At 32.0% G+C, this 14,181-nt stretch overlaps 2 protein-coding genes across 6 annotated transcripts; one reads left to right on the top strand and one right to left on the bottom strand.

Moving 5' to 3' along the window:
* The first annotated feature begins 3,492 nt into the window (after positions 1-3,492).
* LOC109800614 (uncharacterized) lies at positions 3,493-9,917 on the top strand. Of its 4 annotated transcripts, none has more exons than XM_020361400.3 (10): positions 3,493-3,925; positions 4,901-5,057; positions 5,166-5,349; positions 5,586-5,728; positions 6,087-6,224; positions 6,307-6,398; positions 7,483-7,754; positions 8,670-8,755; positions 8,904-9,005; positions 9,471-9,588. In XM_020361400.3, exons 1-10 carry the CDS (start codon positions 3,846-3,848, stop codon positions 9,528-9,530), a joined length of 1,314 nt encoding a protein of 437 aa, XP_020216989.1. In that variant the 5' UTR covers positions 3,493-3,845; the 3' UTR covers positions 9,531-9,588. The 4 variants fall into 4 exon arrangements, with proteins under 4 accessions (XP_020216989.1, XP_020216987.1, XP_082918478.1 ...); XM_020361398.3 differs by having other exon boundaries at positions 3,497-3,925; positions 9,505-9,917; XM_020361399.3 differs by having other exon boundaries at positions 3,500-3,925; positions 5,658-5,728; positions 9,505-9,917.
* A 349-nt stretch (positions 9,918-10,266) lies between these two features.
* LOC109800913 (FKBP-like peptidyl-prolyl cis-trans isomerase family protein) lies at positions 10,267-14,063 on the bottom strand. 2 transcript variants are annotated; one of them, XM_020361837.3, is made up of 7 exons: positions 13,909-14,062; positions 13,337-13,599; positions 12,312-12,395; positions 11,481-11,530; positions 11,024-11,072; positions 10,807-10,881; positions 10,267-10,508 (listed from the first exon to the last, which is right to left on the bottom strand). In XM_020361837.3, the coding sequence occupies exons 1-7, from the start codon at positions 13,958-13,960 to the stop codon at positions 10,389-10,391; spliced, it is 693 nt and encodes a 230-aa protein (XP_020217426.1). In that variant the 5' UTR covers positions 13,961-14,062; the 3' UTR covers positions 10,267-10,388. The 2 variants fall into 2 exon arrangements, with proteins under 2 accessions (XP_020217426.1, XP_082918479.1); XM_083062353.1 differs by lacking the exons at positions 10,267-10,508; positions 10,807-10,881; positions 11,024-11,072 and adding an exon at positions 11,079-11,231 and having other exon boundaries at positions 13,909-14,063.
* Between the last annotated feature and the right edge of the window lie 118 nt (positions 14,064-14,181).

Raw genomic sequence — 14,181 nt, 5'->3', positions numbered from 1 at the left:
CCTTATTATTATTTTTTTTTTAATTTGCTATATATATACATTCTGTTCCTGAAATTAAATAAAATGTGAATTCTAATACAAATACTATTAGTGGATTAAACAATAAAAAAATATCATAATTTAAATAAAATAAGGATTAAACACGACATAGAAAAATATTATAAGGCAAACTTTACTCATCAAATCAAATTAGTCTAAAATAAAGTTTCTAGCTATTGGTGTAATAGTAAAATCAAAAAATACAAAAATATAATATGGTTATAAAATATAATATAATTTTTGTTTTATTTTTTATAATACTTCTTTATATACCATTTTTTTTAAACACAATTTATTTTCTTCTTTACAAATTCAAATCCTTAGAACACATTTTGAATTTGTTTGAAAAAACTGAAAAAATTAAATTATTTTAATAATTGATTATTAGTATTATATAAATAAATATTCGTTACTGTAAGTTTGATTAAAAATGATTTTGAAACATATAATTTCGTTAGAAGTAATAAAAATTAGACTTTATATAATAAATCTGTTTTAAGAGAAAAAAAACCATTAGAAAATAATTACAAACTTTAAATTTTAATGTTTATGGAAAATATATTTTTCAAAAAAAAAATATACAAACTTCAATTATTGTTCCAAATAATTAACTTATTTTATAAACCCTTTTTATATAAAAGAACCGAAAGTTAAGAGAACTTTATTTTTCCAAACACTAATATTCTTTACTTGCGAAACTACATCATGAAATTAACTAATTAAGAATGCAAAAATATAGATTTTGATAAATAAAATCAAACTATAGTAGAAGTATAAAATTTCTTTTATGTCGATCAACATTATTTATACAATAATTAATAATTAATTTGTATAGTTGATTATTCAGATATTGTTTTAATATAAAAAAAACTTAAATATGATGAAACTACCTCTAATTAAACTGGTTTTTAGATTATTATTTATTATTATTTTTGTTTTAATTACTTGATTTTTTTTTTCAAGTATCTAACGTTGGTCTTCCTCTGTTAAGTGATGAGGTGGTTAACAGATTGTCACGTCATCGTCCAACAGTGTCCTGCCATGTCATTTAAAGGACTGCCACGTGGACATTTAGATGACGTGACAAACACTGTTGGGTGATGAAGTGACAGCCCGTCAGCCACGTCATCACTTAACAGAGGGGACCAACGTCATGTACTAAATTAAAGAAAAAAAATTAGTCAAGTATTTAAAACAAAACATAATATATTAATAGGTAGTAATATGAAAAATTGGCATAATTAAAGGTAGTAATATGAAAATCAACCTAATTGGGGATAGTAATATGAAAATCGTCACTGAATGACAACCTATTTTGAGACCATCATATTTCAATGGTATAAATTACACTGAGTGGAAGGAGCCTATGCGAATATTCATACAATTCGTCGACTTCAAACTTTGGTTTGTCATAAAAAATGGACCAAAAATTCCAACAAAGATAGTGGACAATGAAGAAGTGGAAAAAGTGAAGATTAATACAATGAAGACATGAAATACTTGTAATTAGAAGCAAAAACAACAAATGTTATGCCATGAATTAAGATATTTTTGCAAAAAATTCAAGTGCGGCTTAAATATATTTAAATTACCTTCAATTATGTTAGTTTTCAAATTACTACCTTTAATTAAGTTGATTTTCAGATTACTACCTTTTAATTTATTATTTTTTGTTTTAAATACCGGACAATTTTTTTTTTAATTTAGTATTTGACGTTTGTCTAATTGTCTCCCTTTCTTAAGTGATGATTTGGTTGACGAACGGTCACATCATCACCTAACAGTGTCTGCCACATCATCTAAATCTCCACATAATAGTTCTTTAGATGACATGACAAACGTTATTGGTGATAATGTGACAGTCCGTCAACCACGTCATCACTTAATAGAGGAGGACTAACATCAGATACTAAATAAATAAAAATAATTTAAATAATTTTTTTAATAAATAATAATTTAAAAACCACTCTAATTAAAAATAATTTAAACATATTTAAACTTAAATAAAAATTGAATATGAAAGCACAAAGTCAAATCCTATCATATAACAAGCTAAAACTATATCTTTAGAATATATATACTTTATTTTTGATACATTGGTAATAATGGCAACACGAGTAATAATTACATTCATTAATAAAGTTCTTTAATCATTAACCAATAGGATCAATTGCTGGTAGAAAAGTTATTAAAAAAAAAAAAGCTAGTGACAGAGAAAAAAATATTCATAAAAATTGAACTTGGTGAAAAAAAATATAATAATTCACCCGACTTCCATATTATTGAGAATTCAAATAATATATGTAAAATCTTGTAATTTAATAATGTCATTTTTGTCATAAAATAATAATTAATAATAATAAGATTTCATTTCAAAAATCAATATATGATGACAACAACACAGGTGAATATAAAGTGATATAGTGACACTTTTGGCATTTTTGGCAAAATATGAGACCATAGACAAAGTTCAAAGTAATAACAATAACAAAGCAAAGACAATTTAACAATAATAAAATGTTCAATATTAGTGTAATGGGTTTTGAGAGAGTAATAAGTGTAAGATTATTTATTATTGTAAAACTTAGACAAATCTAATCACAAGTAAAAGTGGTGCACCATATACAACACCTTAAATTGGTGCATCATAGTATTTATCTAATATTTTATCTTTAATTATTTTTTTGTACAAAGCTAAAACATGAAACTTAACACATAATTGATTAAGAATATCTATTATAATATTTCTCGTGTCTTGTATATAAGAAGTACTTTCACATATTAAAAAAAAACAAATAAAAATGCTATGAAAATATTATTAAGTGTACTTTCTAACTTTTACAAGAGCATTGAAATTATTGCAAGTACACACAATGTGACTAGTGTAGACAAATAAAAAGAATTGTTTGAATATCTCTTTCCTTTAGACTCGTGTTATCAATTATTATATATATAATTAAGGTAAAATGAACTTAAGTATAAGAGTTTTACTTTTATAAAGCAACATGATAATAAAATATGTGTAACCAACGAGAGGTTAGGTTTAGTGATAATGTGATATCCACTATTTTCCTTCAACTTAGCGGTTATCCTTCTCTCAATCAAGCATATTCTGTCTCCAAAATAAATACAAATTACAGTTCAATTTCAGACATAAATGTACTAAATTAAATATAAATATCAGGTAGCGTCTTAAAATATCTTTCAAGGGTTAAAAATGATATAAAACACAAAAACCGATTCCTTTAGAAGGACACGTGTCTCTTTATTAAACAAAAAAACATCTGTCAAGGATTAAAAATGAAATAAAATATTTTAATTTCTTAAGATGTTATATATATATATGTATATATATATTATTTTTTAATTATCTAAAACCAAATCAAATGTTATTTAGTTCACCTTTTTAAAATAATATTTCTATTTTATTCGGTGGGTTACTTCTCATTTTTTCTTCCTCTGTTCGTACCTCTCAATTTGTATCTCTATTTTCGTCTTTTATTATATTTGATTTCTCTCGCACAATAAAATAATGCATTTGGTCAAACGAATGCGCGAAAAGGTTCCGTCAGAAAAGAATTATACACAGCGATTACGAAGAAGAATTAGGAATTAAAGAGATTAGCGATGTGGTTTCGCGAGTAACAAGCACGATTAGTGCAAGTGAGAATGTTAATTTGGCGGTAATAGATGATGTTGATGGATGAGTGTTGTGTTCGTTTCTTTCTGCAATTCCCTTCCTTAAGCAAAGCGCAGTAGCTGAAACGAACAAGTGTGAATCGAACGAACGAACGAACACTACCAGCATGAACAAGCGGCAACAAGATGAGCGAAACATAGCTACCCTCGACTCCAGATTCAATCAGACGCTCAGAAATGTTCAAGGGTAAGTAAGTGGGTAACCCTTCAATTCCTCTATTATTTCTCTTCTCAGATCCAGAGTAACACGTGCGTTATTTTTTATTCATCCATGTTTTATACCTTTGTATCTCATAACCGATTTAAATACTATTGAACTCTGACACTTTTGATTTTCTTTCTCTTCAGTACATTCATTAATTGTGCAATATTATTAATTTTCCCTTTAAATTTTATATTCAGTTAAGCAGTTTCACCTTCAATTAGAATTTCGAACCACTAGGTTGGCGTGGGTTTTGGAGTTAGTATCCGCGAGTTTCTAGATTCTAGGTTCAAACATGAGTGCCACCATTGTATATAAAGAAGAGTTTCACCACCTACAACTCGAAGCTTAAAGCACATAGCTTACTAGCTTAGGCTAGGCTCCGTTTGGAAAATAACTTAATTAAGGTTGTGCTCGGATAAATTTATCTATAAACCCTTGCTGGGAAAGAAAATTAAAAAGTAGAATGAATTGATCAATGCACCTCAACTTTCAGAGAAGTTAAATGAAAGAACTTCTATAAAAGTTAAGTATATAAGTCAATTTTAGCTTATGAAAAACCTTTTTTTTACCTCCGTATCTTTTTCAATTGTAATTGTTTATGGAACAGTTTATCCAAATAGGTTAACCTAAATGTTTATTGAATAAGAGTTTGTTTCGATACAAGCTTAGAAGTGCTTTTAAGAGTTTTTTTTTTATTGAAAATAAAGTTTTTTTTTTTGTTGAAAAACTCTCAAAAACACTTTTAGCTGTATAAGTTGTTTTTAATCAAAAAGTAATTAAACTATTTTCATGTATGTTAAAGAGCTTATTTAAAGAAGCTGAAAATAAACTTTTTTTTTAATAAACTCTTAAAAACACTTGCACACTGCTTATGTCATAAGATAAGTACAAATAAATTATAAATAAGTTCTTCCAAATTAATAGTTGCAATTTATTCTGTGTTTCCTCTTTATCAAGGTTACTCCAAGGTCGAAGCATGCCCGGTAAAATATTATTGAGCCGTAGGTCAGACCCTCCAGATAACTCAAACTCAAAGATATCCTCACCAGATTACAGAAGGAGCTTTTCCCACAATGATGCTGGCACAAGTAATCACACATCTGGGGCAGTAGAGGTGATCTTAGTATTATTCATACCTATATCATTTTATAGCACGTCTCTACCAGACTGACATAATTGGAGGGGATCAGTTCATCAAGTGGGACTTCTATTCTTGATGCAGGAGGAATTTCAGAGTACAAGCAAACCAATTAGTACTGCCAATGTCAGTAGGCTAAAATTGTCAACCTCCTTTGGGGGAAGCCCGCCTGAGGAAATCCGCAAGTCTACCATGGGTGCTAGAGCTACAGATTCTGCTAGAGTTATGAAGTTCACTACGGTGCTTTCAGGGACAGTGGTTATATTAGGTATTTTAACTTTCCATAATTCTGTTTGTGTCATTCATTGGCTTCTTCCTTGTAACTCCTACTCATCCAGTTGTGGAATTATAATGTGTGTGCTTATATGAGCATACCCACAATGTGGTTGCTTTTTTCCCTATAGATAATTTTGGCAGTAAGGTTCAAAAATAATTTGCAACCGAAATTGAATCATGCCCATGATATCATACATAACTTGAGTTTTCTCTTTTCCTTTTTTTAAGCCATTAAGCCTTTTGGAAACCTGGGGTTATCTACCACGATAAAATATTTCCTCCTTGAAATCTATATTGTAGACAAGTTGCGTGAATTAGCTTGGAGTGGTGTTCCAGACAATATGCGTCCTAAAGTGTGGAGACTTCTGTTGGTAAACTCTATGACCTTCAGTTATTTCGCTTCTCTTACTCTAGCGCGATGATAAGGAGATTTGTAGGACGTATAAGAAATTTTCAGGTCTTTGTGGATTCTTTTACTTTGGTGATGCCTTAAATTAAACTTTTATTCATGGAGGGTGAGCCATGGAATTATTCTTTCACAATAGATCTAGATGTTGCTTACATAAATGTTTTGCAATGAGACTACACAGAAGATTTTAGGACAGAAAGTTGAAGTGGTTTATACTATAGAGAATCATTTGAGTAAGGGGTCACATTATTGACCCCCAGTCTTACATGTTTTTATGGATAGCATTTTGTCTTCCTGGAAATTTAATATACTGACAACAGGGATATGCACCAACTAATTCAGATAGAAGGGAAGGAGTTCTAAGAAGGAAGCGCCTTGAGTATCTTGACTATGTTTCTCAATATTATGATATTCCTGATACAGAACGTTCAGATGATGAGGTCAACATGCTTCATCAGGTATTCTCAGGTTTAATATTTTCCTATTATATTATTCATGAAAATACCTAATTTTTGACTGTTGTCATTGTATATTTGTTAGATTGCCGTTGATTGTCCCAGAACTGTACCTGAGGTTCCATTCTTCCAGCAACTGCATGTTCAGAAATCATTGGAACGCATTCTTTATGCATGGTTAGATATTGCTGTTATGCATTTGTTGGTCAGATATTATTCTTAGTCTAGTGTTCTTTGTTATGGATATATCTTTTTTTTTAAGTTGAAAGATGACTCTTAGCTTGGCTACGAAATTCAAGCAGTGTAACTTCCTTAGAATTTGTGTACCCAACAAATACTGGTACTGGATATGTATCCATTACATGGATGTAACAACCATTTGAGCCCATACCAGTTATAGAAGTTGGAACTTATACTTGTTTTTTGGGTACTGTTCTCAATCTAATATAAAAAAGTTGTGTGGTAATGTGTTATTGATCAAGGTTAGAATGCGTTTCGAAGTTGCTACATCTCCCTTAAGTAATCTGTTAACTGTTTTATGGTATTGAATGATACTCAGGAGGGGCCTTGGGAGGGGCATGGTCACTCATTCATTCTAAAAATGGTTTCACTGTTAGATATCAGCAAGGTGGTTGGTTACGTTGTGATGCATGTGTATTGTGTACTACATATTCAGAAGACGATGTTTAAAATAATTAATATAGTCTTACATACTTCTTCTTTCTTCTTAGCAGGACTTTTGAGCAAAGATTTTTTGAAAAAAAAGAAAATACACTTGAACCACAATGGACCTTTCTGGTCTAGCTTTCCCATTTTAAGTTTATTGTTCTCAGAGTGATTTGTACTATTAATTATGAAGAGAAAGTACTAGAAAATATAGGGCTGAGAAAAGTAGGGAGAATTGAAGAATTGAAAACTGAATTTTGTTTTATGATATTATTAAATATCAATGGTAATACAAAGGTGATTAAGCTTTATACAAGACGAAATCCTAGTGCTGATCATCAAGAACTTGGTATAACTGTCAGCAGTCAATAACAGAATGACAGCTGGATGAGACTAAGCTTGGCTTAGAAGCTGATGTAGATACTATGTTTTGATTATACAATAACAATCATGCAGACATGAATTGTACTGGCTTCAGTCTTTATCCATGATATATACACTGAAGCTCTTTAGTCCTTGTTATTGACTTACAAACGTGTTCTAAATTTGTTCTTTTATTTTATTCCACTAACATAATTTCCCAATCTTTTACCAGGGCCATTCGGCATCCTGCAAGTGGATATGTTCAGGGGATAAATGATCTTGTTACACCATTTTTGGTTGTTTTCTTGTCAGAACATTTAGAAGGGGGTATAGATAATTGGTCAATGTCTGATTTATCTTCAGATATAATCTCTAATATAGAGGCTGACTGCTACTGGTGCTTGTCAAAATTGCTTGATGGTATGCAAGACCATTACACATTTGCTCAACCTGGAATTCAGAGGCTTGTTTTCAAGTTGAAGGAATTGGTCAGGAGGATTGATGGTAACCTTTTTCTAAGGCCTTTTGTTTTCCTTCAAGCATCACTATAAATTGCCTCATCACTTTTTATTGATTTGGTACCATTTCTATTCTTAAGTTTTGTTTTCTATTTCGAAATAGTGTCAATGATGCTGAATTTTAGCAATATTATTTGTGTTAAATCTTTCAGATTTCACAGGAATCTTCTTTCTCAGTTTGTTCTTGTAGTGATTATGAAGATATATTTGGTTTGTTATAATGTTGTCAATTTTATATACTTGGTAGTATATATCAGCTAAACTACCCTGTTTGCTATAACATTAATAATTAGTTTTGAGTTTCTAGAGTAAAAATACTCTCATATTTTGCACCATCGATGAGGGCAAAGAGAAGAATATGAACCACTGAAGGCTGAAGCTGAGAACATTTAAGAACACGGAACATTACTGATTTACTGGTTTACCCTCAGCCCTAGAAATAGGTGTATGGATAGCAATGTAAAAGAAAAGAGACTTTGAAAACTTTATGGGGTTCATATTGTATATGTTGTAAAGCATCCGCAATGCCACCTTAAATTCTTCCTATTGTAATTCTTTAACCTAAGACATGTAAATGATTTTTCTGGTGTTTGTTTGTAACTAATTATGATTATGATTAAAAATCTCTGTTTATTTTGGAGAGTTTTCCTACACAGAAGAGTATAATCTGTTTGGGTGTCACAAGGGCTTGAAAAATTCAACTAGATATTTCTTACCTATTTGTTTTTACATTGAAGTGTCAAAATTTGATCCTCATCTTATGTGTCCATCGGCTAAAAATAAGGAATTCATAGAATGAATTACCGAACCTTCCCCCCTTTTTTTTTTGTTGTTATATTATTATTTGTATGTATTCAAATGTAATCTGATGTGCCCTAGTGAAACTTTTGATCTGCACCAGAGCCTGTTTTGCAACACGTGGAGGATCAGGGACTTGAATTTCTTCAGTTTGCTTTCCGCTGGTTCAACTGTCTTTTAATCCGTGAGGTTTGCTCTGATATTCTGTTCTCTTATTAGTGGGATAGTTTTCTCAAGAGCATATATAATTGATAACATGACTGAATTGAAACATTGGTCTGATAAGTTTGGGATGATTTTATGCCTTTTTACTAATGATGCCTGATTATATTATTAGATACCATTCCATCTAGTCACACGCCTTTGGGACACATATCTAGCTGAAGGAGATGCCTTACCAGATTTCCTAGTATATATATCTGCCAGCTTCTTTCTAACAGTGAGTAAGCTTACCCTGGCGTTTTCATATAATCTATCTGAATTAGATTTCATGTTGTAGGCATGTTGATTGCGAATTGTCTTTGTTGGTCAGTTTGTTAATGTATATTTTCCTAAACTCTTCTGGCACGTAGGATAAAGCTAGGCATGCGTTGCATATTTCTTTGCCATATCACACACTTGTCTTTTGCTTTAGCACTATTTTAAACCACTTAAGATAAATGCCTTTTGTAGAGATGTCCTTCTTTGCATTAAAATTGCTATGATTATTTCCAATGTGCATTAAAATTGCTTTACAAGGTATGGAATTCTAGCATTGCTGGTCATACCCGTATTTCTTGACTGTCTACTGCCACCTCTAAGGACATAATCTTTTATGAATTTCTTCGTTTCTGTTGAATTTATGCATGGTTGCCTAGATTATTTACACGTTTTTCTTGCTTTTTGGCAATGATTAATTTACTAGAAAGTGATTTTTCTTCAAAAAATTTTCCCGTTAGTGGTCAGACAATCTCCAGAAACTTGATTTCCAAGAATTAGTATTGTTCCTTCAACACCTTCCAACACAAAACTGGACTCACCAGGAGCTCGAGATGGTGCTTTCCCGGGCATTTATGTGGCACAGCATGTTCAACAACTCTCCAAACCATTTAGCTAGCTGAACATGCAATTGTGGTTTTCTGAATTTGGTTCTTTAATTTTTCCTTTTCTCTGTCTTGCTTTCTATCACTTCTGCTCTTGCTCGGTGTGTGGCTCTTTTTGTCGATGAACTAATTTTTTAACCAATTTTACTTGCACGTTGCCTTGTAATATTTTGTAAAGGATAGACGATAATGATAGATAGAGTCTATTCTTGTTGTATTAACTATATATTTTTTCAGAACTGCAATCAATACCCAGTTTGTGTATGCAATTTTTTTAATCGATTCTTGTACAAATTTAACATTGGCGAATTCTTGTACGGAAATGCTTGTTAACACGAAATAGCATTCGCGAATTTAACACCAATAAATCCCATCCAAACGTCATACATGGCTGCGTGCCCAACATAGCCGATGCATACTCTGTTCTGCAATTATTAATGTGTGTCTGAAACTGAAAAGTTCCCCGTTTGACTAAACCCCCACGTGGGACAAAGATTTCGTCTCTCTTAGCAGATAATCCGACATAAACTATCAATAGCGGCTTTACTAGTCCTATTGGTATAAACCATAAGGATGATTTTCGTGATATTTTTGAACTCAAAACAATGTTACGCAGTATAGCTATGAAATTTTGTGCTTATTTCTCAAAAGAATTAACAATTGTAGAGAATGGTGAGAATAGGGACAAATGAAAATGAAGATTGATTGCGTTCAATCAAAATAGAATGGACAACCTAATTTTATTCCTCATCCACTTCAAGCCCCGGGATATATTCCAAACTAACATCAAATACGACTGGACTGCTCGGAGGCACCCTTGGTCTTCCAGGAGCAGAAGTAAGGCCTTTTGGGAATGCCAGCTGCCAAATAAAAAAAGAAAGAAAGAAAAGATAGATAGCCAACAATTAGAACCTAAGACTTGTCATTTTCAATTAAAAAAGAAAATCATTAGAGCATTGAGTGATTGTTATAGATTGTCAATTGTCAATACACATTTTAAGCACAATGCTCATAGTCATAGCTACTGAGAAACTAGGAATATGGAAGCCTAATATTGCTTAACAAGGGAAACACACGAGTTTAAAATTTGGGATGTGTTGCTATGTTGGGAGATGTTACAGGCTTACAGAGAAGGGTACTATAAAGAAAGAAGCTTACTGATCCAGGTATGTACAGTCGACGTTTCCCTCCTACTTTCATGCTCAGAATACCTTCATCAAGTCCCTGTATCACCTGTTACTCATTGGGTTGAATATCAATTAATCCTTAAACGGATTATCAAACTATTGTTTTTCAAGTTTGAACACTAACTACGTTGAAGGTGAAATTCTTAAGCTTCTAAAATGAAAACACTAAAAGCAGCATCCAAGTTTACCTGACCAGAACCCACGCGAAAAATATAAGGCTGACCTTTCTCCAGTGAACTGTAAAATTAAAAAGGGTGGAAAAAGAGCAACACATAATGAACCTTTGTTTGGGTCATATTCACATGCTCATTTTCAGCAAAGTGCATACATGTAGTCGTACATTGTAATAAGGGTTCAAAGAGAAGATCTTCAAAAGAAAATTGGAAGGTGACAAAACTGAAAAAGGAATGAACAAGTTAAAACACCAAAACATTCCAATAGTATTCGCTGTTTGTAAAATATGGCTAATTGAAGATTCTCTCGTAATAGTACATTTAGATGTTCAACATATGATAAGGCATGGTTCTCATGTATAGGCAAATAAAATTATAAAGCATTTCACTTATGCATAACATTATAACTACAAACATCATTCCACGTCTAGCAATTCATGGACTGAAGAAGATTGATAGAAATTTGTAATACCTATCAAATATTTGTCCAGATGGAACCATTGCAACGTAATTAGCAGCCACCTGTAATCACATTACATATTAAGGTATTAACAATAGAGTAGTCAGAGAGACACATGGAAATGAAGTCAGTCTCCTCATATTGAGAACCAAATCACCAGCTGACAGAGGACTTAACACTACTCCAGACTAAAGTCACTTATAAGTTTATTCAATGTTGGAAAAATGAAGATACAATCTTTACAGAAAGTAAACACTTTAGATAGTTCAGTCAGGAGGTAGTATATGCTGGAGATCCAATATTGACTAATGAAATGGCCAAAATAATGTATATAAATGAGAAACAATCCTCACTTTATAAACTAGTTTTGTAAGGTCTAATTAGGTTCAAACTCACTTTCTTACGAGTATAGAGGCCATTGTCTACGAGTTGTGGAATAAATGCAGCTGTTGTCACATGATTTTTTTTAAAAATATTTCTACCGTGATTCAAGTGTTTGAGAAAGTTATGCGGTGCCTAAAGGTTAATTTGGATGAAAAAGGAAGCAAACAAGGGCACATTGGATCTGCAGAGACATATGTTATCTTGAAGAACTTAGTAGATGGCAATCCCTTATCAGGTAATGCCATCACCAATATTGTAGAGTATTTTCTACCTAGAAGGTAAAACTAAATATATAATCGTATCATTTCCTAAGAAAAAAAGATTCAGTTGTTCCCTAGTTGCGACTTTAGTAGTTAGGCATTGATCTAGTTCAAATTTGGCATTGGCTGCTGTATTGAAAGGTCAAGACATCAGACAAGCATACAAGAGAAATTGACCTAGTCAGGAGACTTTACACACCTGAAATCCAACTGGTGGACTAGGGCCTTGTCCAACTTTAATGTCCTTGTATTGCAAACCTGATGCAGTAGTTACCATAGGCACCTTCATTGCATAAAGTATTCAAAGACAGCATCAGACATTAACTAGGATATTAAAGTGTAAGTAAAGTAAAATCCACTGGCCTATCATTTATTAATGGTCAAAGGTTCTATCACATTGAACAATTATTTCTATCAATAACAAACTCTTCATTGCATAGCACAAAATTAAACATCATACAGTATCTTACGTAGAACTACAAGAATCTATTAGAAACTGAGCAAGTATGTGAATTCTTAAATTTCAGCAATCGAGTAAAGCTTAACTGCCAGGGAATTTTGGGTCACAAAACTAGAAATGAAGGGACAGCATATAGTAAGCCATATGATCTAATTCGACTCGCAACAATTTGTTAAGAACCTTATCATGGAGGTCGTTTCATCAAACGTTGCAAGAGTAGTGGGGGTTGTCAAATCTCTAACCACTTTTTCAGGCAAGAAAACTCAACTAAATTCTCACATCTTTGGCAATATATTGTTGGGATACAAACAAGTCTCATATTAATAAAATAAGAGAAAAAATAACAACTTATAAAACATACTCATACTTCAATGTAAGAGAAGTCTTTTAGGTAATGACCAAAAGTAAAATCGTGAGAGCTTAGTCCCAAAGTGGATAATATCTCATCATTGTGGAGTATGCTTGTGTAATAACCTTATAAAAATAACCCTCATAAAATATGCCCACAAATATCATAAAATAACCCCATCATATATATATATATATATATATATATATATATATATATATATATATATAAATGGTGTTTCAAGTTCCCAAGATTTCACATATTCACCTTACAGAAGCCTGTTGTCTAACATTACTGTATAGATGTGATGCAACCACATGAATGAGAATGGTTTATCTGGAATGTACAAAAATAACCGGCAATGTTTAAAACATAGAAAGGAGGCAAAGAAGGGTACTATGTAATCTCACCATACATTTTCAAGCTCTTTCTGACAAGTGTCGTCACAAAGTTTTGGCTTTTCCTCTGGGGGCAAACCAGCTCCAGTTGCATCCAATGAACCGATGAAGAGGCCTGAGACTCCTAAAGCCAACCCAAGAAAGTCTCTACGTGAATTGTTGTTAAACATAGAAGGGCATTCACTTTCTGAGGATTTAACTTTAACAACTATTCTTCGAAGTTTGTCCACCAAAATGCTTTGAGGAGGAGTAAAAGAGGGTCTTCTACCACAAGTTGAACCTACCAAAATGGAAACTAAGTTCAGAAAAAAACCGTGGCAAACCGATCAACAGTGCCATCGAAGAAGGGAAGTTGGGCCAACCCCAACACCATGCAGAAACAAACTGAATTCACATCTTCCTATTAATGATATATAACACAACATAGCTTATTTCAAGTACATGTCATGTTCATGCTAGAAAAAGGCTATAACTGGTTGAAGGGATAGAGAATAATGCATTGTTGAGATTGGGAGCAAAACAGGAAAATGCAAAAGTTATTTGAGTTGTGGTTTGAAGGAAATTTGAGAGAGCGAAGTGAATGGGTTACCAAGTGGGAGGAGCAGAGAGGAGGCCATGGTAGGCATATCCAAGGATGTCATGCGATGATGTCCGCAAAATGGATAAACTGAAACATGATTTGGAGCTGGAGCATACTGTTTCTACCTAACACGTGGCAGATTGAAATCAAACTTGATATAGCATTTTTTATATTATATAACTATAATTTGCTAATTTACTTGAACTAAGAAAATTTCATATAGTTCATTTATAAATTATATTATAATCAAAGTTTATAATATATTAATATATATATATTTTT

This window comes from Cajanus cajan, chromosome 8 (assembly GCF_000230855.2).
Source record: "Cajanus cajan strain Asha chromosome 8, NIPB_CcT2T_4, whole genome shotgun sequence".
Lineage (NCBI taxonomy): Eukaryota > Viridiplantae > Streptophyta > Magnoliopsida > Fabales > Fabaceae > Cajanus > Cajanus cajan.
This window is presented reverse-complemented; position numbering and strand designations above follow the sequence as displayed.